We start from the raw sequence: 25017 nt of genomic DNA on the forward strand, positions 1-25017 counted from the left end.
AGATATGTCTTCTGAGCTTCACATGTAATGTTAGAGATGGTAAATGCTATAAGTGTAAAAGAATGAGATTTCTTTGTGGACTATTTTGCCTCAGAACACCACCGTCAACATAAATGGAAACAAGTTTTAGGCCAAATCTCAAAACTACTGTAAAACAATGTCTCAGACAAAATACTCATTACAATTTCCTATAATACTTTTCTATAAAGTAGCTTTTAGAGGCATTCAACTCTTCACACATCTGGTTCCTATCGCTGCCACTGTGAATGACTAATCTTCAAAAAGTGACTTATGCAGAAACTTTGAAGAAATCATGCAATTCCTCTTTAAGCAAAGGGAAAGTACAAGATAATTTCACTTGATAAAACTGCTTTATGTAAGTGAAGTGTTAAACAACATTAGAATACTCTTCGACCTGTCCAGGGTTTATCCTGCCTTCTGCCCAATGACCGCTGGGATAGGCTCCAGCACCCCCCCCCCCCCCCCCCCCCGCGACCCTGAGAGAAGTGGGTAAGTGAGTGAGTAAGTAAGTGAGTAAGTACGTAAGTATGTATGTGTACATATATATATAAAAAATACTCTTAATCAACAATCACATAATGAGAAATATTATATACCAACTACTGCCTTTTCTTAACAATATTAAGACGCACTCCTGACATATACTGCCCTCTTTGTGTAAAACATGTGAAAACATGTACTACAGATTCACTGTGTGTCCAAAAGTTTGCAGACACCTACACACAGACTCCCCTTTGCTGCATTAACAGTCTCTGCCCTTCTGGACAGGCTTTAATTTACATGTTGGAACATGTTACATGTTAACCCTTTCACCTGGTTCTTCAGTGGCCAGAACCACCAGGTGGATTATTCTCACCGCATCAGTGTCACTGCAATGCTGGAATGATTCACAACCCAAACAATACCTGTTCAGTGGTGGTCCTGTGAGGGTCCTTACCAATGAAGAACAAGGTGAAATGGGCTAATAAAGAATATAGAGAAACAGATGATCTTCAGTCTACAATTGTAGAACTACAAAGTACTTTTGGTAAGGAGCTGATAAAAATAGAGAAGGACTATAGATACAGGATAACGTTACGGCCGATCAGTGTACACAAACCATGTGATCACCATGAAGTAGCTGGAATCACTAATTACAATGGTATCTGAATACTTTTGGTCATATAGTGTAAAACTGGAGAAGTAATAAATCGAAGAATTCAAACATTACAGTTTTCAAAGACAAGCGCATCAAATTTAAAATGAAATCCTGTGGGTCGAATGGGATCTTAAATAACATTTGCTTGTCAATTGCTTTCGTCCTTTTTCAGACACACAGGCTGGCTTTGATCAACTTTTGGCATCAAACATACTAAACAAGCAAATGAGCTCCACTGCAACTTTATCCCTGACAAAACAGGGTGTTGTTATTAAGAATGAGGACCAAGACAGAACCAAAGGCCCAGTCCTAAGTATTGCAAGCTGTGGGTGGCAGTCTAGGCCCTGGAGAGCCCCCATATACCAGGCATCTGGAACTGAGCAGCAAAACTACCAAACTGTACCAAAATCTGACCCTCCAGCTTGTACCCTCTGCTACATACCACATATATTAGTGTTTGCTTCAACATAACTAACTCAGCTTATAGAGGGCTTAACAACAAGTTGAACCATATGAGAGTGGGTGGGGACAACACAAATACACAGGGTCCCCAAGACGAATTAAAAACCACCATAATACAGGCATTAAGGACAAGGAGGAAAAAATACATGAGACAGATGCAAAAATACTGATTAACAGCTTCTATATTAAGGTCTGATCCCTTCACTGCAATAGTCTGGATGTCTGTTAAACTGTCGGTCAGTGCACAGTGGGGTCCAAAAAACAGACCAGCAATAAAAAAATGCTTCTTATTTGTATTCCTTATTAAATTAATAAAATATTTTATAATATAAATTATATCAGCATACAAGAAAAGTATCAATACATCTGAAAAAATGTGTTTTCTGTGGGCACTATTTTACCTTAGAACACCCTTCATGCCCTTCTCCCCCAGAATGGATTTTAAAACTTCATTTAAGACTAAAAGCTCATCTTAACACTACCATAAAACAATCTCTCAGGCATCAGGCAGTGCGTTCATAACCATTTCATCTAATAAACGTCACTGAACTATTCTGAATGAGTAAATTGCTCTTATTATTTTACATCCGTCCAAAATTCTGTGCAATTCCCCTTTAAAAACAGTGTAAAAACAAGCTGGCATCAATTCTTTAAAATTAGACAACGCCCACCTGAGAGTTGTCTGAACATGTGCTTCAACAGAAGGGATATATATATATATATATATATATAAAAAATCAAATAAATAAATAAAAATTATAATTATAAATAAAAATCTGATCTTTGAACAGTGACAGAATTTGTTTTTTCCTACAGAATAAAATGTAGAAAAAAGGGGTCTCCATCCTGGACTACACCGTCACAAGTGGAAGACAAATAACTATTGTGCGAATTAAAAGTGATTCATTATTTTGTTTCTGCAGACCTGCAGGATCACTGGAAGACTGTCTACCAGCTCCTGCATGAAACTGAACAGAGTTGTAGCAGACAAGCCTGCCGTTTGTTGATGAGGTTTCCTCAACAAAGTCTTTTACAGCACTGCACATAAAACCATAAAAGGGACAAATACAAAAAAAAAAAGAAAAAAAAAAGAAAAAAAAGAAAAAAAGTTATTCTGCTCAGTCCACACCAGAACAGTTTCTTTACACTCAGGCTGCAGCCAGTGGTGATGGGGGGGTGAGGTTGTTGGGCTTTGACATCTACAAATGTTTTATAATCGTTATAACTGTTTGAGCTCTTGCATCAATAAAGTTTTGTTTACTTCATAAAAACTCATTACCTTGCAATTACTGCCATAGTAACAGTTATGAAGTTCTCTGTAAAGCTACATTTTCTGTAGACATACTTTTCTGTAAAGCAAACTAGGGTATGAGGAAGTTGCTGTATAAAAACAATTAAATGAAATACAACAATCTTCTGCTTATAGAGTCAAATCAAGTCCATTACAAATGCCAGCACCCAACCTATGCAGTACCTGCTCCCTGCTCCTGTAGGCATTCTGGGCCACCTTTTCCAACTACTGCATCTCCAGAGCTCAATACAGGTAGCAGTCAGGTTCTTTTCTGCTACCATCTGAAAGGGAAAACCTGATAAACGGAACCCATTTAAAACATATCCAGACTGCACACACAATAAATAAATAAATAAATAAATAAATAAATACAGAACTCATTCTATTTAACACTGCAGGATGAAGGTGTGGCTCTGACTCCCTTAGGTGGCATAAAGATAACTGGGGAAAAACATTTGGAATTTTTACATTTGCAACAAAGCTGTAAAATACCCTAAAATCAAGTGCAAAAAGCAGACAAGCGTAGAGTCAGACTCCACATCAAATGACCGACTTGGCAAATCTACAGCGTAAAAAACTACACAGCTCCACATACACTATATTTTTCTTTTACTGCAATAGCACATAATAGTATACAGAAAACAAAAAGAAAAACAATGTACAAAAGAGTCAAAATTATTCCTTAAACCCAGTTTACCACGACATTCACTTACAATCAACCTGTAAAAGAAGAGCCACATTAACAGGGCACGAAAATGGTCTCGGAGAACACAAAAAAGGACTTACGGTCAACAGCAAGTCAATCACATTTACACAACAATCTTATTCTGAGGCTGAAACATAAAGCAATCCACATTCTCGTTACACAATTATAATGTTCTCTTTCAAGTACAAACGCGACCTCCTTATGTATCATCACCAGCTGTTCTCCAGCACATCTGAATACTACCAGCCTACTAAGTGAAGAAAAAAAAAAAAACGTACAGAAAGGATGTTTGCAGGGCTACAGTTTACTGCCAAAATAAAAATCTGGGCTGATCTGGGGATATTTCCCCAAACAGAGCTTAAACTTGTTTGCTTCCCCAGGAGTGTTGAATGCAAACACAGAAATTCCACAGTTACACTCATGACAGAAGGCACTGAAACTTGGACTGTATACACACTGATCTAGCGTGTTTGTGTGCTGCATACCAAGATTCATACCTGCACATACTTCCTCTTCAGTTGGCTTGTCACATTTTAAAGTGAAAAGTACAGTTTTTAACTCCAGTGATTTTCATTTCTTGACATGATGGATCAACAAATTGTGTGTGTGACTACTCCACTACAACTACAACATGACAATGTAAGGCAATTTAACACTTTAAAATCCAAACCAAAAGGGGGAAAAATGAACCAAAAACATGAGCCAGGCTAACTGGGTTGTTTAAAACCCACATAAGCAGACATTAGTCTTCAGTAAGCAGCAGTTCCTGTGAGTTCAGTTTGTGGTCTTAGAGAGGCAAAGGGTTTAGAACCTGTTTCTCTGCTCAAAAGAATATAAATGAGGTGACAGCCTGGGTGATTGTGCACAGCAACCTGGAGAGGGAAAAAAAAAAAAAAAAAAAAAAAAAAAAAAAATGACCGGTCCAAATACCAGACCAAATATTTCCGTTTGACCTTACTGGTGCATAAACAGAGAGAGAGAGAGAGAGAAAGGAAGTGGGAGAGAGCTCCTGTCACATCTAGGTCCTCTCTTTACGCCTTAACTTGGAGCTCTTCTTGGCAGTGCCGTTTTTGTTGAGCAGCTTGAGAACTCTGTCTTTATGGTCCAGCACTTTCATCATAGTGTCCCTTGCCTCCGTCACCTGATCCATCACCAGCTTGCAGCGCTGCATGTTACCCTGAACAATACACACAAAAAAAAGAGAGAGATATGGGAGAAATAATGAGGTTTATTAAACCGTCTCTGACTCCATCAACTTCAACTTGAAGTGTTGACATAATGACACAAGCAGGACAGGAGTCAATTCGCTGTCAGCGACACTATGGAAAAAGCCATGCTCTGTAATTCCGTAATTCCAATAGATCACAATACGCTAAATAAAGCACAGGGAGCGACAGGGACAGAGACTTGTTTAGTTGCACAAAAAGAAGAATTGGAATTGGACAGAATCGACCGCTACCAACATACGACTACCAAATCAACAATGAGTATCATTTTTTCAGTTTATCCGTCTTTTCAGTTGTTGTTACTTTGTTACTTTACACAAAGTTGGAATTAAAGATGCCATTTTAAATATACTTGCTATTATAATATCTGAATTTTTAAATAGAGTTTAAGAACTTTGTCATATAATCACAACAGAATATCATGGTTAACCGCTCCAGTCCAGTCAGAATATCATTTGAAATAATATTTCATAAATGGTCGTATCTCAAAAACACTTTTTTCTGTCTGCTAGCGTAATGCTAATTTCCATTAGCATCAAGCTAACAGATCATTTCCTAAAACAGTTTTATTATTTAAAGTGCTTAAGATGCATGTGTATAATACTCTTTACCTCATATGTTGCAGTTACCGTAAGCAAAGCCCTTTTGGCCTACTTCGCTCTGTGAGAATCATAATCAGCCATAAAAATACGTAATGGTTTGATTAAGGGAGTAATAGTTGATTGATTAAACAACAGTATTAAAACCCTACTTACCTACTAAGTGCCATTAAAAATATAAAAAAAGGATTTTTTTAATTCTCTATAAATAAATGATCAAGCTAATTTCTACAAGCTATTTAACGTTCTAGAATTCTAATATAACTGATATTATAGATCAAATCGAGAATCACTAACAAAATTGCACACCAGCCCTAGATATTTCATCTAAGAGGCATCTGATCCCATCGCTATATAGAAAAATTTGTGCAAAAAGCAATCAATACAGTGGAAAAAAATAATAATAAATTTAGCGCACACATGACAATCCTTTTCCATAGTGACACAGAATACATACTAAAAACGAAGAGCAAAACTTTTATTACATTGTTTTCACTTTGTTTTACCCTGTTCCTCTCCATACACCTTTAAATGAAATATGAAAAGGAAGTTTTATTTTTAGCTATGAGAGCTAATATTGAACAGCTGAGCAGAGCCGAACCAAACAGCAGTTTTACAGAAGTGCGGTGATGCTTCTCAAACTGACCTGAATTAGTTCATTAATACGGTGCAGGTCATCATCAGCTCCTGCTCTTTTCTTTGGGATGAGCCCTTCCTGCAGAGTAGTGAGGCGACTGTACACATCATGCTCCAGATTGCTCTACAAAAAGGAACAAAAAGGGGTAAATATCAACAAATATACAAACAGAAAAAATCGGAGTAAAATTCATATTCATTTCACTGCTTCCCAAAAGGGCCTTTAACTGTGGACCTTTGCCATATGACTCAGACACTGACTCCGTTCAGTACAGTGATCACTAAGCAAGCAGGATTAGATGCAGCACTTACCAACTGCATGAGCTGGGCAGCACACAAATGCACCTTCCATCCCTGAGCACGACACGCAACTCCTCTCTGATTGGCCACATCTTGGAGAGAATTCTTCTTCTCCTCTGAAAATAGAACAAAAAGGTGAGACTGAAGCCAAAAACCATACCAGGAAAAACCCATAATGAAGTGCTCTATGAAGAAATAGTGCATAAGCAAGGTTGGTCCAGTATGGCAGGTCCAAAATGTAGTGAGATCAGAAGTCTCAACTCTGGTTGAGTCATTCATTTCCTTCTGTCTGTCTTTCCTTCTGTCCGTCTGTCTTTCCTTCTGTCCGTCCGTCCGTCCGTCTTTCCTTCTGTCTCTGTCCGTCCGTCCGTCTTTCCTTCTGTCTCTGTCCGTCCGTCCGTCATTCCTTCTGTCTCTGTCCGTCTCTCTGTCTGTCTTTCCTTCTGTCTCTCTGTCTGTCTGTCTTTCCTTCTGTCTCTCTGTCTGTCTGTCTTTCCTTCTGTCTCTCTGTCTGTCTGTCTTTCCTTCTGTCTCTCTGTCTGTCTGTCTTTCCTTCTGTCTGTCTGTCTGTCTGTCTGTCTTTCCTTCTGTCTGTCTGTCTGTCTGTCTGTCTTTCCTTCTGTCTGTCTGACTTTGTGACAGCTTCACTAAGGAAAGGCCTCCTTAGCCTTGAGGTCTCGGTATTTACAGCCTCAAATTCTCACTGGAAGGGAAGCTCAATGTCTCTCTAGTTCACTGGAAACTGTCTAATAACGCACTGAAACATTGTGTGTTTGAATATCCATCTAGGCAGCTCGCCAACAGGATGAAATTGTCAAAATTGCATTACTAATGTCAACTGATACTGACACTGTCAAGAGAAGAGAAACAGGGCAGTGCAATGAATACTATAAACTGTAACACATAAAAAACCCTTTGTCCCCTAAAATTTCCACAGGGCACATATGAATGTGACACTCCATTACACAAAATCAGCTGTTTGCTAATACTAAAGCTAGTGAAAACATGAAACATTTGATTTGTTAATAAGCTAAAACCACTGATACTGTGACACCGAAAATAAACAGCAAAAACATTAGTTAAGTGACACAGACTCATTTTTCTTAAAGGGTAATTTGTAACACTGAAGTATTTTGTCATTTCTAATACAAAACAGATTTTAATATTTCCCCAAATGTCTGAAACTACACATGGTTAGGGGGCTACAGCATGATGTCTGTTTACGCCAAAAAACTGACTTACTATTCTTGAAAAGAAACAGTGAGTAGGATCCATGAATAGATGATGAGTTTTCACAAATTTAGTGGAACTAAAGGAGGTAGAGCAGAATTCTATAATTTGGTACATATGTAGCTTTCAAAACCAATTTTCTCCAAACATTCTCAGTGACAGACAACAAAAACAAGAGGCTTATAAAAGAAATCTAAAATTTACAAATTTGTTCCATCTATGGGCTATCAAGGGAGCAACTGGCTGAAAGAGAGAACACAGCAGCAGAAGCACTAACCTTTAACTCTGATGTCGCTGTACCTCTGGAAATGGTGGTAGGCAGCTTTCCATGGGTTACGATAGTGGCGTAGGAGTGTGATGGGTGGCCTTGGGCGAACTGGCACATAGCGCACACCCTCTTCATCTGGAAGACGCATTAAAAAGGCAGAGTCAACCTCTTCAATTCATATTGCATATACTACTATACTAATGAGTAAAAAGAACCAAAGCAATTGAAGTAACAGCTAGGGTGGAAGATTTCCAAACCAAATTATTTGCATTAATCTCTGGATTAAGACAATCTTTATAAGATAATCAGCCGATGTATATGTTGCTGTGCTAATAAACAAATAACTTAAGCTGGCAGTGATCTAGGGTACGCTCGCACAAAGTGTTGCTGCCATTGCGGCAGTTAGACACAAGTCATTGGTCATTTTAAACATTCCACCTTTGTATATTCCTGCCAAGCAAAACGCTGAATACTGCACAAGTACCTTAATGTTTATTATTGTAAGAATATTTTTGCCATTTTGCCTACTCCTACACAATCACTTCCCCAATATGGGTGGAGGAGGTACATAGGTCAACATGTCAGGATCCAAAGTCTGTATATGCCTACTTTATCTGACTGAATAATAACGGAGGAGGTATAAAATTAAATACAGTGATTGTTTTGTAATAGGCCGTAGAGAGGTCATACAGTCCTAACGTACTGCTCAGTTTGCAAATTGCAGTTATTTTGAATAAAACAGCATTAATGGAAATTGTTTACAGACAGAGCTGCCTATAGAGGCTGGGCTTCAGGTAGCAGGGACAAAGAGATTTCATAGAGTATGAGCATATAAAAAAAAAAAAAAAAAAAAAAAAAAAATCACACACACACAGTGGTCTACTGAAACGTACAGTATGACTTATCACCAAAGAACAAGAACAGCTAGTCTCAGTCAGGCAAGCTGACTGGTTGAGAAGCACTCTAACCATGCTGTTATTTTGCCATGTTTTTTTTTCCCCACAAACACCATCACTTGACTGAGATGCTGTTGCTGAGCAATAACATTCACAGCTGTAGGAGACACTCAAGCCATTTGAACATTTTTACTTCTTACTTTGCACACAAACAGAAAATGGATCCTTTTAAGATCACATTTGACGACAGCCGATTTGGACAGACTCTGAAGAGGAGAATACACTAAATTCCCAAATCATCAGCTGGTCTGTGTGGAGCTGGAGAACAAACTGCTGGCTATGCAGGGAGTGAGCGGAGTTCGTTAATCTGACGTAGCAACAAGCTGCTTGTTAAGGAACTATAACTTCGAGGAAGGTAACCTGCTAACATTAAAACATTAAATGACACGTTCACAGCCACAGCCCAAATTATTTATTTATTCAACTGTTGTATAAAAGCATAGAACACTCAAGGTTGTATGTTCTCACAAATCACAGGCGTGATGTTATTTCACGATAACACACTCCCTCTCGTGTTCTACTGCTTAAGGGTACACAAATGAGAAACGAGTGGCTTTTTCCCTCGTTGACAGGGCGCTTACCCACATATTCCCTGGGAGGCGACTCTTGTCTTTCTGCCTTGTTGCCAGTGGGTCTGCCGCTGGCCCTCTCCTCATCCGTGCTGTTTGTCTCCATCATCTCGCTCTCCTCTGTGGAGATAACATGCTGCTGCTTGCGGGGCTTCTTCCGTGGGGAGGCCCCAGGCAGGAGGTCCCCAGGCTGAGAGGGCACAGTGAGGCCCGAGGCCTGGGAGGAGAAACCTGAAGCTGGGGCAGTTGATGAGGGGATGGAGAGTGCTGCGAAACAAGAGGCACAGAGTTTTTACAAACACAAGTTGTCAAATATTGTGAGTCAGGTGACAGTTATGTACTTGGTTAACTGTTTCAGGTCCCAGTACTTAAATACTGAAATCACTATTCATGTACTCAGTATATCTAATTACATGGAGGCAGAGAAAATATAAAGACCAACTCAATGAAAAATCAGTGAAATCAGACAATTTTTCTTGTAACAGAACTGCAAAGTTGAGGTTTTTGCAAATATTTTCAAGCAAGCAAAAGCCCATGTGCCTTACTGCAGGCATACTGCCAAGGATGTGGGAAGGCAGACATATTGCGAAATAGGTTAGGCTGATGTTAACATTAGGTCTAGAATCCGTTAAAATACATTTCTTTGACAAACTAACACAATCATTCACTGAAGAGGAAAGCAACTCAGAGGATGTGAGTCTCAGTGTGCTGGAGTAATTAAAAATATAAAAAGCTATAATTTTAGCTTATGAGCTCTTCTGAGGCAGTCTTTGTTTCCCTTGGCAATTTTCAAATAATAAAACATATTTTGAAATGTATTCCTCTCTGGGATGCTACGTTTTTGTGCAACACCTGTTCTGCCACAGCTGTAAAGAGGGCTAGGCAACATAGCTATAATTATCTTCACTGTGAAAAATTATCACCACAGTATGTCACAATATGCTTCTATGATTATATCATGTATGTGCTCAAAAAAAAAAAAAAAAAAAAAAAAAAAAAAAACTGATTACAAATAGAGCATAATTAGAGCATAAATAGAATTAATTGGATTTTGAGCAGTGTAGTACAAAATGCTGAATAGGAATCATTGGATTCATAGTTTTGTTTTTGTTTTTTTAAACAAGCCAGTACTTTGTCTATTCCAGTCTATCAGATGTCAAAAAATATTGTGACTCTGTTGTGAAAAATTATTTCATTATGATCTTTTAGGTCAAAATGTACAGAATTTTGCCTAGATCTACATCATTTTCAAAAGGATGTTTTTTCTTTCCTTTTTAACCTGATAAGTGTTCATGAATTATTAAATATCAAAGTCAAGCGAAAGGTAAGTGCACCATTTGACTGCTACTGCTACATCTACATCAAAATTTCATAGCATAATAATGCATAACTCATTGTGCTTAATAACCAGACGCAGTACTTTTCAATCTTTCATTTGTACAACAAAAACTCCAGTTTGGATCATTAAAGACAACATTTTACTTGTATCGCAATTGTGGTGAGTAGTAAACATATTAATAGCAATTGTATGAGTAGCAGTAGTAACGACGACGACGACGACGACAACAACATCTATCAGAACCATGTGACATTTTCAGCATTCAAACAAAAGAAAGACTATCCACCTGGCTGTGATGTTTCCATAGACTCCGCCTCCTGCTTGACTTTGATTTCTGAGAGAGCAGAGCTAAGGGCTGCTGTGCTACTGGCTGCTGGCTGAGTAGGGGATGCAACAGCATTGGCCATGGACGCAGGCACAGGAGGAGTGACAGCCATAGCTGCAGGCAGGGCAGACAGAACTGCAGCTGGCTGGGAGGGGGGTGGTGGAACAGGGGCCAGTAGAGTTGGAATGGCCTGCGATAAGTGCTGGGCAGGAGTTGGTAGGGGCTGTTCGCCTCCATGAGTGGGCAGTGCCTCCACTGCAGCCATTACAGGAGGAGTCATGGCGACATGGACATCAGCTTTAGGCTTCACTCTAAACAAACAGAAAAACATAAGCTGCATTAAACTGTGTATTTCCTCATTTTACCAAAGAGAACATCAGTCCTAGGCTGTAAAAGCGTTATGCAGATGAGGAGAGTAACTCCTGGGATAAAAAAATGAGTCCTAGTTGCATTCTCCTTTGGTATTATTCCAAATAAAGGAGCATCAGCCAGGGCTTACCCTGCTGGTCGTGGGGATCCCGCCAGTCTTACGCCACTATCCATTCTCCCAGAATTAGACTCGTTCGGCTGCGCTGGGATGAGACTTTTACGCACAGCCCTAGAAATACACCCCAAAACCAGACTCAAGCAAAGCCCCAGAAATTCACCCTAAAAACCACACACTGGTCTAGTTTATCATCTCGTTTTGCTCTTGCAGAAGGTGGCTGTTTTCTTAAAGGACAGGGGCATGCACTTGTTTGTATAACCATATAATCTGGCTCACCCATACAGCTTTCTAAAGACATCCGATTCTCACTGACTTCCAACCGTGATCTCAGACAAATAAGCATACATGATTCATGCAGAGCTACAAGACACTATTAATTAAGTCTCAGACTTCTTAGAATATCCCGCTTATTTGAGAATAACCTGACAGTCCACTCACCCCTCATTCACAGGCTTCTTACGGAGGATGCTTGGTCTTGGGGAGGAGACTAGCGTAGGTGCACCTGAACCTGCCCCTTGAGGATGCGTCTGAACAACAGTGGTAACAGGCTGCGTAGCGCTGAATGTGCTTCCGATGGGGTTGGTCACAAATGCAGTGCTCTCAGCCAGAACTACACCTGCTGAAGGCCAAATACAGCAATATACAAATTAAATATTGTTCAAATCTGAAAGTATAAGTGTGTGTGTGTTTTTTTTTTTTTAACTATTTACCTGACGGTTTTGCTTCTGGCTGTGGCTGCTGTGCAACAACGGGTGCCTGCTGGATGCCCTGTGTGCTAATTGGTGTGGTGGCATGCAGGCCTTGCACTCCAATTGGGGCAGGCTGAATACCCTGGGCAGTCATGGAAGCTGGTTGGATATTCTGGGTGCTAATCTGTGCAGACTGCAGTCCGATGCGATCCACAGCCATCAGCTGCATGGGGTTCAAATGCACAGTGGTGGCCACACCCACACCAGCCTGGGCAGGAAGAGCTGAAGTCGGAGTCTGTGCTGTGACTGGGGGGGATAATTAAAATAAATAAGATAAATAAAGGAATTCTTGCTATCATAATCTCTAGCTGGATGAGGCATACAATAAGAATACAACAGAAACGAAAATTGGACAGCAGAAGTGCTCCATGTTTGTCTTTGGAAGAGGCCAAATTCATTGGGAGTTAATTTTTTTGCCATGCAACAGTAACGAAGAAGAGAGACGTAAGTAGAGCATTTTATTCTTGGTTTTTCTTGCTTTTTTCACTTCAAAGAACACAATAGATTCACACACACACACACGCGCGCATCTTGCAGTTTGCTTAAAGGAGAGGTTAGATAACTTCACAAAAATAGACCATAATGCTACAGAATTTATATAGCAACTCCAACTCCTTGAACCAAACATTTAAAAATACCTTTAAAATGCCAAAATTGTATAAGTTATTATTGCAAATAAAACAGCAACATTATCAATAACAACATTAATTTTTTTTTTTTTTAAATGGTATTGCATCTTTCACTGTGTATTCTATACAAACACCATGAGGCCCAACATCAATGATATGAACAAAACCATATAAATAACACATTGGTTAAGTTTACCTGGGTAGGGGCGAATGGTGGACACAGAGCTGGTAATGGGGGTGTAGGTGTGTGTCAGTGGGTAAGCAGATGAGGGGTAAGTGGGTAAAAAGTACTGGAACTGAACTGGCACGGATGGCCTATACAAACAGAGCGAGAGAAATTGTCAGCATATCAATAAAACATGTCTAAACAGCATGCCCACCAGAAACCACAGCAACTGGAAGGCAATTCTTTGTTGAGGCTTCCTTGACTGTAAACAATAAGCACTTTATCAAATGCCTCAACCATATGAAGAGTACATAATGCTGCAAAAAGTTAGCCGTCACCTGTTGTCATTACGGGCCTCCATGGCAACAGGGTTTGGTGAGGAGCGGTGGCCAGAGATGGGGATCAGGTTGGTCCTCTCTCCAGAGTACTCCGGCTGAATCCGAGGGGAAGTGTGGGCAATGGGCTGAGGGACCACTTTAGCTACACACACAAAAAATGTTAGGAGAGAATGGTGGACCAACCAACATCAGACAACAGAAAAATGTATTTATCTGCAAGTTAAATGGATTTTAATACAATAATGTATTAAATATCAGAATATATCAGAAATGCAAATTTCCATCATTCTGCAATTTCCCCCTGGGATCAATAAAGGAATCTGAATCTGAATGAAAAGTGTTCAAAAAAATGTGATCAGGGCAATGATAATGTCTTCAAGGTCAAAAACGTGGTTAAAAAGGGATTTTTCGAAATTTATGCATAATTAAATGATGGACGTCTAAAGTCATTTAGAGTGTTTTTATATGTATAGAACATTTTTATATGTATAGTCAACACTGCTTTACTATTCTCAACATTACAAATAAAAACTAAGAAGACGTGCAGGATCCTGATGATTCTGCATAGCAAATCAAATAGCTTTATTCTGCATTTTTCCGTATTTCACATCAAAAAACACTCAAAAGCTTTGTTTACATCTCACCAAATGAACTTGCCGAAATACTGAAATATTGGTCTAACTCCCCTTTAAAAATTCAAGAGTCTGACATTCCGGAAAGTAGTACAAATATCCAGAACGGGCAACCTAAGAAAACAACAGTTGTCTATGCTCGACAGGTACGTTGCTCAGTGCTTACCAACAGGAATAGCAGAGCTGGTCACAGCTGTGGCATGAGAGGAGTGGGAGGCCACTGTCATAGTGACAATGGTACTGCTGGTCATCTGGCTGTGGGGTGCAGAGCCTTTTGGATGAGAAAACGAAATCAGAAAGGCCTTCCCAGAAATCTACTTGGAGAACAGCTTTAACACTTCTAAAAAGACTTTTCCAAAACCCTACCTGTTGTGGTAGTCGATGGGACAGTGTTAGTAGCTAGGATGGGGGCAACGGTTGCTGCAGCAACAGGAGTCACAGTGCTGAAAATGGGCTTCTGTAGAGAAGAATTCAGTCTTTTACTGGGTTTTCATTAAAACACTTAGTCTTAAGCTTCCACATCAAAAGAAGGATTCAATGTTACTGTCTTAGCAACTGCATTACACCTGTGCACCTTATATTACACTGACATCTAAATAATCTTGATTATTTAATGCTCTTTAATGTTCACACGGCACACTCCACCACTCTGTTGGCTCTTAGTGTTTCAATGCACCATAAAAGATACAACTGCTTGTGTTGTCAACTGCTGGATCTTGTCAGTATAATGCCACAGCAAAGTGTGACAAAACCAGTGAAGGCAAAATAGTTTGATGAGTCAACTGATTGAATAAAACTTAAGATTACAGTGAACTATATCTCAAAAAACCAATGTTAAAGTTAAACAGCTTAAAGAGTCTGACCTGTGTCATAGTGTGAGGAGGCTGGGCTTTCTGGGCACCCATGGCAGGATGTGAGGGCAGTGTGATGCGTGTGGGTGGGTCTCTTGGAGTTTGAGGCCGTTGGATACTAATGGTGGCAGAGGGAGGGTGGATGGTAAGGCCAGCTCGCCTGGAAATGCAAACAACAGTACTATTACAAAAGCACACACACATATACATATGTATATACGCATACACATACAGAGACACACATCACATACATACATACCTACACACATGTATATACGCATACGCATACATACACACACACACACGTATACACGCATACACATACATAGACACACATCACATACATACATACATACACACACACACATGTATATACGCATACGCATACATACACACACACACACACACGTATACACGCATACACATACATAGACACACATCACATACATACATACATACACACACACATGTATATACGCATACGCATACATACACACACACACACACACGTATACACGCATACACACACACACACACACACACGTACAGTGCCTTGCAAAAGTATTCAGCCCCCTTGAACTTTTCAAACTTTTGCCACATTTCAGGCTTCAAACACAAAGATATGAAATTGTAATTTTTTGTGAAGAATCAACAACAAGTGGGACACAATCGTGGAGTGGAACGAAATTTATTGGATTTTAAACTTTTTTTAGAAATAAAAAACTGGGGCGTGCAATATTATTCGGCCCCCTTGCGTTAATACTTTGTAGCACCACCTTTTGCTGCGATTACAGCTGCAAGTCGCTTGGGGTATGTCTATCAGTTTTGCACATTGAGAGACTGAAATTTTTGCCCATTCTTCCTTGCAAAACTGCTCGAGCTCAGTGAAGTTGGATGGAGAGCGTTTGTGAACAGCAGTTTTCAGCTCTTTCCACAGATTCTCGATTGGATTCAGGTCTGGACTTTGACTTGGCCATTCTAACACCTGGATATGTTTATTTGTGAACCATTCCATTGTAGATTTTGCTTTGTTTTGGATCATTGTCTTGTTGGAAGATAAATCTCCGTCCCAGTCTCAGGTCTTTTGCAGACTCCAACAGGTTTTCTTCCAGAATAGTCCTGTATTTGGCTCCATCCATCTTCCCATCAATTTTAGCCATCTTCCCTGTCCCTGCTGAAGAAAAGCAGGCCCAAACCATGATGCTGCCACCACCATGTTTGACAGTGGGGATGGTGTGTTCAGGGTGATGAGCTGTATTTCTTTTACGCCAAACATAACGTTTTGCATTGTGGCCAAAAAGTTCGATTTTGGTTTCATCTGACCAGAGCACCTTCTTCCACATGTTTGGTGTGTCTCCCAGGTGGCTTGTGGCAAACTTTAAACAAGACTTTTTATGGATATCTTTGAGAAATGGCTTTCTTCTTGCCACTCTTCCATAAAGGCCAGATTTGTGCAATGTACGACTGATTGTTGTCCTATGGACAAAGTCTCCCACCTCAGCTGTAGATCTCTGCAGTTCATCCAGAGTGACATGGGCCTCTTGGCTGCATCTATGATCAGTCTTCTCCTTGTTTGATTTGAAAGTTTAGAGGGACGGCCGGGTCTTGGTAGATTTGCAGTGGTCTGATACTCCTTCCATTTCAATATGATCGCTTGCACAGTGCTCCTTGAGATGTTTAAAGCTTGGGAAATATTTTTGTATCCAAATCCGAAGCTTTAAACTTCTCTACAACAGTATCTCGGACCTGCCTGGTGTGTTCCTTGGTCTTCATGATGCTCTCTGCGCTTTAAACAGAACTCTGAGACTATCACAGAGCAGGTGCATTTATACGGAGACTTGATTACACACAGGTGGATTCTATTTATCATCATCAGTCATTTAGGTCAACATTGGATCATTCAGAGATCCTCACTGAACTTCTGGAGTGAGTTTGCTGCACTGAAAGTAAAGGGGCTGAATAATATTGCACGCCCCACTTTTCAGTTTTTTATTTCTAAAAAAAAAGTTTAAAATATCCAATAAATTTCGCTCCACTTCACAAAAAATTACAATTTCATATCTTTATGTTTGAAGCCTGAAATGAGGCAAAAGGTTGAAATGTTCAAGGGGGCCGAATACTTTTGCAAGGCACTGTATATACGCATACACATACACACACACACACGTATACACGCATACACATACATAGCCACACACATCACATACACATGTATATACGCATACACATACATATACACACACACACACACACACGTATATACGCATACACATACATATACACACACACACGTATACACGCATACACATACATAGCCACACACATCACATACACATGTATATACGCATACACATACATATACACACACACACACACACACACACGTATATACGCATACACATACATATACACACACACGTATACACGCATACACATACACAGCCACACACACACACACACACATCACATACACATGTATATACGCATACACATACATACACACACACACACACGTATATACACATACACATACACAGGCACACGTCACACACACATATCACACATGCACACACATACACACATGTATATACGCATACACACACATATGTATATACACATACACACATATGTATATACACATACACACATATGTATATACACATACACACATGTATATACACATACACGTATATACGCATACACATGCATAGACACATATCACATACACGCATATACACGCATACATACACACACGTATAAACACACACACACGTCACACACACATCACACATACATATGTATATACACAGACACATACATAGACACACATCACATACATACACACGTGTAATATGCATACATACACACACACATATGTACATACGCATACACATTAGGGCTGAACGATTAATTGCATTTGCGATAATCTCGCGATATTTTAACGAGATTCTCTAACCGCACAGGCTGCGATTTAACCTGGTCACGTGACTTGGGAGCGAGCCGAGCCGAGGACGAACGGAGCAAACCCGAGCAGGAGGCCGGGAGGTGGAGAAGTGAAGTCAACACAGCGCACTTTAACTTGTTGCACACTGACCGAACTGTTTGAAAGTGTAACTCCTTATGGATATAATTCGAAGCGGCACGCTGAAATAACTCGGGCAGTAACGGAGTTCGTAGCGAAAGACATGATGCCCGTTAATATAGTGAACAAGCCCGGCTTCATGGCTTTGTTAAACACACTGGATATGCGCTACCAAATGCCCTCACGCACATATTTTAGCCAAGTTGCTATTGTTTTTTCTATTAAAAAAAAAACAAATGGTGAAAAGGAAAAGCTATTTATCTATTTATTTTTCTATTAAAAAAAACAAATGGTGAAAAGGGAAAGCATAGATTTGTTTGCTTTATTGTTATCTGTGCTTTAAATAAATCTGACATTGTTTATTATTAAACAGATTGATTTATTGCTTCTGTTTGTTGAAAAATACTTGAGAAGACATTTTTAAAAATCGCATTTTAAATCGCAATCGCAATTTATAGATAAAAAATTGCAATTAGATTATTTTCCAAAATCGTTCAGCCCTAATACACAGAAACACATCACATACATACACACATATACACATGTATATACGCATACACATGCATAGACACACATACATATACAATGTATGATACGCAACATACACACATACATATATACACAGATACATTTTATATATATATATATATATATATATATATATATATATATATATATATATATATATAATATACACACACACACACGTATAATACGCATACATACACACATACATATGTATATACGCATACACACACACGTATAATACACATACACACACACACATATACATACATATATTTTTTATTACCTCCCCCTCCCCCCAAAACATGTTCAGTTTAGCAAATAACCTGCTTGCATTCAAATGGTAGAAGTGTGTTCACTGTAGAGGATTAGTTAACTTATTTTCACTTCAATCAAAAAACGTTATTTGAACTAACAAAACTTCATTAAATACAATCACATGCAAAAATGTCTGTGAATTGTGGAAAACCTGTTAACTTACCCATGTACCATCTCTGCTGCATGGGTAACTGGAGGGCTGATGACTGGGGACTGGGTTCTAGCTGCTGAAATAGGGGCGACCACAGTGGGCAGGACAGCAGTGGATGTGGTCGCTGTAGGTCGAGACTGCACATGTGGAAGTTCCAGATTTAAAACCATGAAAACTCAACATCAATATTGATAACACAAAATGAATGCAATATTCTTAACATGATGATGGAAATGGCATTACATTAAAACGTCTCACCTCGTAAAACATAACTAAGTTAGGGCTGCCGCTAACGACGATTTTTCTTTACAGATCCGGCAATTAATCTAACCAATTAATTTGCTACAAAAATATCTAATTATTATGGTATTCCCTACACAAAGAATTGTGCTTAAAATAACAGCAGAAACAAAACTAATCAGATAAGGAACATATCCCATAAAGCCAAACGCACACAAACACATGGTGCAGTCAATCAGCACAGAATAAGCCCAGATTCTATCCTAAATATGTTCTCAAACACAAATCTGAATACTTCCATCGTTTCAACGCCTTGAGCCTTTGGAAAGTTTTAGAAACTTCTTTCTCAACAAAGTCAGATGCTGCAGCCACTATGAGGTTTATATGGCATCAAAACCAACTGATGTCACGCACGCAGCAGTTACACAGTGGTATTCAGGAAAAGCACTTAATTGAGTATTTTTGAAACTGAATTTAATTTTTGTAGTTTTTTTAGTAATCAAAAAGATAAATTAATAAAAAACAGTTTAAAACACTGATGTCAATTCTTTTTCAACTTTGACATTATTGATTACGTTGATTACCCACAGCAGGCTGAAAATTAGTAGCCCAATATTTACAAAGTACCTGAATAGACTGGTGGATGATGTGCTGTACAGCTGTGGGCTGGCCTGGGCCTGCATTAGCTCCACATGCAGGTCTCAGAACAGTAGGGCCTTTGGTGCTCGACATGACAGCTGCAGCAGCTGCGCCTGAAACCCAAAGCACACAAACACACACAGAGGGTCATTACACTTACTTGGAGTGACTTCGTCTTACTGTAACAATCAACAACTAATATCCAAAATATACCACAAAAAAAGTTGATCATGACTGGAATGTGTCATGTACAGGACCAGCTGTACTTTGTTACAAATGTACTAAGGCCTACATTTAAAAGGTTCTTCATGTACTTACCACATTTTGATATATATTAATATATAGAAGTTTTCATTTTATGCTATGCATGAATCACCACATTATCAAGTAAGCTCCTAATTCGAATGTTCCCTGAAATCTTCCCAAAGTAAGAGATCACTAGAAAACTGTACTAAAACAGTTGACATTTCATTACAGCATCAGAATTAATGTAAACATGCATTTGTAAATTTAAAATGACAAGTTTTGCAAATTATCTAGTCAGGTGTAAATGGTTCCAGAGTGCAACATATTATCTGACCCCCTCTCAGCTTGCTGTACAACCATAGGCTTATCTAAGCGACTGAGGATCTGAAGCTAAAGATAACTGACTCTTACATTAAATGAGATATCTAAACACTTCCTGCTTGCAACTTTCTCTGTCTACACCTACTCAAAACATCTGTAGTACAAGAAAAATCTACGAAAAATCTGCTTACAGACTGGCCAGGTATGCAAAACTAAACCCCCACATCACTGCCAAGGACCTACAGGAAGATTTGGCTGGTACAGCAATTGGGATGCACCAACCCACTGTGCAGTGATCACCTACATGAAAGAGCCATTAGAACGTAATTTTGATCATCAAAACGTGAACTTTTGGAGTAAACCAAATACCATCTACATAAGCCAGAGGCATTTCAAAATTAGGTTCTGTGGTGTGATAAAAAAGGAAAAGGCATTTTAAGAAAATAACACCTTGCCAACTGTTAAGCATGGGGGTGGGTCTATTAAGCTGTGGGGTAGCATGGCAGCCAGTGGCACAGCAGAGAGATGAAAGGAGTCTACTAAATATCAACAAATCCTGGAAGCTAATGTTTCACAACCAGCGAAGAAGTTGCATGTTACAAGACGACAATTATGTAAAACACACCAAAACCAACCATTCAAAAAAAACAAAAGATTTAAAGTTTTGAAATAAACTTCACCGTCCTCAGATTTGAAAATCTGTGGTCAGACCTCAGACATGCGCTGCATGCAAGAAGACCCATTAATATATCTAAACTAGAAGCATACATCAAGGAAAAGTGAATGAAAAACAAACAAGAAGACAAAGACTGTTAGCTGACGACAAGTGTTTGAAGGCTGTGACTTCAGCCAAATGGGGTCTTACTAAGCACTGACTGAAAGGGTGCCCAAACATAAATTCTTTGACACATGCCATGTAGAAGTGGGGTTAACTTCATAACAAAAAGGGTCACCGCTAAAATGCTTGAACTTTCACATACAACTGCAGTTACTACAAAGAAAACAAACTCAACACTTTAACAGCACCACTGACAAAGAACACAGTAAATATGAGCTTAAACTTGAAACAGAACTGCTTTAAGCTGACCTCGGGGCAGGTGGGAGGTGAATGTGTGAGGGGGAGCAGCTGGAGATCCAATTTGCAGTGCAGGGGTACTGCTCCTGATGATCTGTACGTTGGTAGCCATGAGGTGGTGGTGGTGGTGGTGAAGGTTACTTTGACCCTGCAAGAATAAAAGACGATTTACATTCTCCATCTTCATTTTCAGCCCTGTGAATAAAACAGATAATGAAACAACACACAAATGACTGTTGCAGCCCTACCTGCTGACCACTGATGGTAGCCACAGGGATGGAGGCTGGAGCCATACTGCTCTCCAGGGTAACAGTAATATGTCCAGGTACCTTTGCTGGTCCCTGAATGTGCCCTTGACTAGCAGCTGGAGCAGGGGCAATAAGTCGACTGGGCACAGGGGGCTTCAGGCCAGCCTCAAAGAAAAAAAAGTCAACAAAAGCTTCTAGTAATAATGCATGTCTGATACCTGATATTAAAGTTTTAATGCACTTAATTAATGAACATTTTGCTTGTACAAAAAAAGTGTAATTAAAGCAACAGGTTGAGTCTGAGGTGGTGGCACAGTCCTATACAATTAACAGTGCAAAAATTCATCAAAACAATACACACACAAACATAATTAGCTTTTAAAAATCCCAACAGGAGTATGCACATAAAAAGAATAATAAAAAGTGTAAGTGTAGAGAAATAAACACACATTTCTCTTCATCGCTTGATGTGCAAACCTAACTGTGATGCAGAATTTGGTCATTTAAATTAGAAAATATTATTCAGCTTTATTTAGGTATAAACCTAATAATTTTAGAGGGGGAATAAATTATATAATAATAAATTAGGTATTCTTTGTTTAACATCAAACCCTTTTCAATGTGAGATATGAGGAAGATGTAACAAAAGTTCAGTTCTGTGAGGGACATAAGTGACCCAAGTAAAAGACTGTGGAATACTAGGCACCTTCACAGCTCCCTCGGTGAAGGCAGGCTGCTGGGGCTGGGCTAAGTGGGCTGGTGGAGCAGCCACAGTGACTGTGGGGCTGGGCTGGATAGGCACATGCTGGGGCAAGGCTGAAGGCGGGCCCAAAGCCTGCACTTGAGGATAGGGCCTGACCACTACAGTCTCTTGCTTCTCTTCACGGAATGGTAAAGCCCCTCCACCAGCACTGCCAGTGGGCAGAGGGTCCTGAGGATGATCTGCCTCTCTGTTACCTTCTTCACCACCTAGAAAAAAAACAATAAAAAAAGGGTTTACTCACTGATTCAAAACATTCTGAAACACAGAGAGAAGAGCTGAAAAACAGCTAAATAAACTGGAAACGTGTGTCTACCTGGTTGGCTTCCTTGCATGAGGCTATTTTTGCCAGTTGGTGCAGGGCCTTGGGCGACACCTGAAGGTGGCAACGGCGCTCTGGGAAACTGCTGGGAGCTCATCTTCTGTCAATAACCTAAGACCAGAGAACAACTGGTGAGAGAACACATTACTTACTGTTAAAAAATACACTATTAAACGATTAGGTTGCGTGGCTCAGAGACGCGTAAACATGTTTATTTTGAGTTAGTCTACTGTGGAGGCTTTATAAGCCTTGTCATAACTTTACACTGAACTGAAGACCTACTATACACTGGACTTAATTAGCTACCGTTTCTCTAAACATTAACCTAACCTTAACTGAGTTTCAGCAGATGATTTGTTAACAATCAGGATCTCCAGAATATGCACACAGGGCTCAACCCAAATAACGTCGGACCAGATAAACTTCTCCATCTGAATTTTTTGCCAAACCAGGCCGCCTAAAGCAGCCTGTACCACGAGCGTTAAGCCTGACACACCAGCTACAGTGTAAACAGTGCTCGAGCACAACAACACAGCAGCCAAGTTCACTTCTCTCTGCATTCATTTTAAATGCGATACAAGCCAGCCAAGAGAGCTACCTTTACTTTATCCATGAAACATGAGTTAACGCTAACTTTTCCACAATAACAAACCCAGCTTAACGTTAACGCTAGCCAGTCATTAACGCGGCAGTGAGACAAACACTGGCCCCAAGCAGAGCTAGTTAGCTAACGTTAATGTGGCCATGAAAGCGAATTCTGGACGCTATTTCAAGCATACGGCTTCACGGAGCAGAAATGGTTCGCTTAATACTCTGAAATCACTCGTGAAAACAGTAAAGCAAGTTATCGGCACAGCTGTGCTCGGGTCAAGACTGTTAGCGTAGCTTAGCTGCGAAACATTATTTACCAGACTGTTAATAGCCGTCCGTCGGAGCGCTGCTGCAGCTGCGATAACGGCCGACTTTCATGGTTTTTATAATCGGGTTGGTTTTTAATCTCGTCGCACGATTTCGTCACTGCTCTAGTTCTCAGAAAAGAGAGAAAATATGTGATATTTATCCCGCAGTACCGAGACTGAGAGGGTTTAGCGCTTCTCCATCGCTGTGGCGTGAAAACAGCAGCAACCAACAGTTTGAAATGGAAGAGAGAAAATGGCAAAACTGATCTTCAAAATACAAGTCCCCATCTCAGGGCATTACCAGACAAACGCTGGCAGGATTTGGCACAGGGCATTAACGGTGAATTTACAGCGAATAACTTAACGAATTATTTAAACATAAAAATGATAATAATAATAATCAAAGAGAGAGGTAATCGCATTAACAATGTGCAGGTTACAGTTATTTCTAAGACTTTTATTTTTCCACGTTAGCTTTAGCACGGGCTGTGTTTTACGTCCTGTTACCAGAGCGGGTCTAAAGGCAGCCTGGCTACTTCCTATTTCTCCCGTTATATCCAAAACCCGACTGCAAACGCCAGAGGGCGCCAACGAAGTCGTTAAATGGGGATAAACGGAACTAAACGGTTGAAAAGGAAAAGTTGCAACAGCTTCTTATTACCTGCCCAGGACTGTTCTTTAATTTTGTAAAGTAAAATGATGTAATTCGCTAAAAAGCAAAGAAAAATTACCTGTATAGTTCCGTTTTCTATAGCAAACTGTTACTGAGCACTGATTGGTTGGCGCTACTGCGACTGAGCGCTGATTGGTTGGCGGTACTGCGACTGAGCGCTGATTGGTTGGCGAGCTGACGATCTCTGGTCAGAGCCATGTACATGGCGCTCACTGACGTCATGAATGCACACAAGGCGCCGTTGTAAACTCCTAAAACTTCAACATAACAGCGGCGTTAAAATGTCTGTTTTGCTCTGTGTTCACTTCAATGAACTCTTCCATACAAAAATAAAACCTATGATTTAGCTCGGAGGCTCCGTATTAACCCTTTAGTTTTGGACCGGGGCGGGAGGGCTACAGTTTGACGAGAGTGGCAGCTCTCTCTACAAACGCTCTGCCTTGCTGAACTAAAATAATGTAGTATAAGAGTTTTTCACAAACAATATGTCTAATAATTGTGGGATTACAGTATCAAACATTACATTTAGCTTTGCCAGACCCAAATACTCCAAAAAGACCAATTCAGTAACACATTCCTGCCATTTATTTCCAGGTGCCT

The 25017-nt window shown here is 39.8% G+C and overlaps 1 protein-coding gene across 6 annotated transcripts; it reads right to left on the minus strand.

Annotated features, from left to right (window-relative positions):
• Window positions 1-3506: 3506 nt before the first annotated feature.
• Window positions 3507-23964, minus strand: sap130a (Sin3A-associated protein a). 6 transcript variants are annotated; one of them, XM_017698015.2, is made up of 21 exons: window positions 23916-23964; window positions 22840-22956; window positions 22470-22732; window positions 21764-21928; window positions 21528-21663; window positions 19862-19986; window positions 19007-19131; window positions 14931-15078; window positions 14434-14524; window positions 14234-14338; window positions 13436-13577; window positions 13128-13246; window positions 12264-12548; window positions 11992-12172; window positions 11566-11664; window positions 11028-11377; window positions 9415-9669; window positions 7887-8012; window positions 6392-6495; window positions 6090-6203; window positions 3507-4795 (listed from the first exon to the last, which is right to left on the minus strand). In XM_017698015.2, the coding sequence occupies exons 2-21, from the start codon at window positions 22940-22942 to the stop codon at window positions 4637-4639; spliced, it is 3195 nt and encodes a 1064-aa protein (XP_017553504.2). In that variant the 5' UTR covers window positions 22943-22956; window positions 23916-23964; the 3' UTR covers window positions 3507-4636. The 6 variants fall into 6 exon arrangements, with proteins under 6 accessions (XP_017553504.2, XP_017553506.2, XP_017553505.2 ...); XM_017698017.2 differs by having other exon boundaries at window positions 21764-21916; window positions 23754-23952; XM_017698016.2 differs by having other exon boundaries at window positions 11992-12169; window positions 23754-23952.
• Window positions 23965-25017: the final 1053 nt, after the last annotated feature.

Source organism: Pygocentrus nattereri, chromosome 26 (genome assembly GCF_015220715.1).
Source record: "Pygocentrus nattereri isolate fPygNat1 chromosome 26, fPygNat1.pri, whole genome shotgun sequence".
NCBI lineage: Eukaryota > Metazoa > Chordata > Actinopteri > Characiformes > Serrasalmidae > Pygocentrus > Pygocentrus nattereri.

What these genes read in the sequence shown, in the direction of transcription:
- sap130a (XM_017698015.2), bottom strand. Translation starts at nt 22,942, where the DNA reads ATGAGCTCCCAGCAGTTTCCCAGAGCGCCGTTGCCACCTTCAGGTGTC. An exon ending in TCACCGAGGGAGCTGTGAAG is followed by an intron (nt 21,929 to 22,469) that starts GTGCCTAGTATT and finishes TTTTTCTTTGAG; the next exon opens with GCTGGCCTGAAGCCCCCTGT. An exon ending in GGATCCCCACGACCAGCAGG is followed by an intron (nt 11,378 to 11,565) that starts GTAAGCCCTGGC and finishes CTGTTTGTTTAG; the next exon opens with AGTGAAGCCTAAAGCTGATG.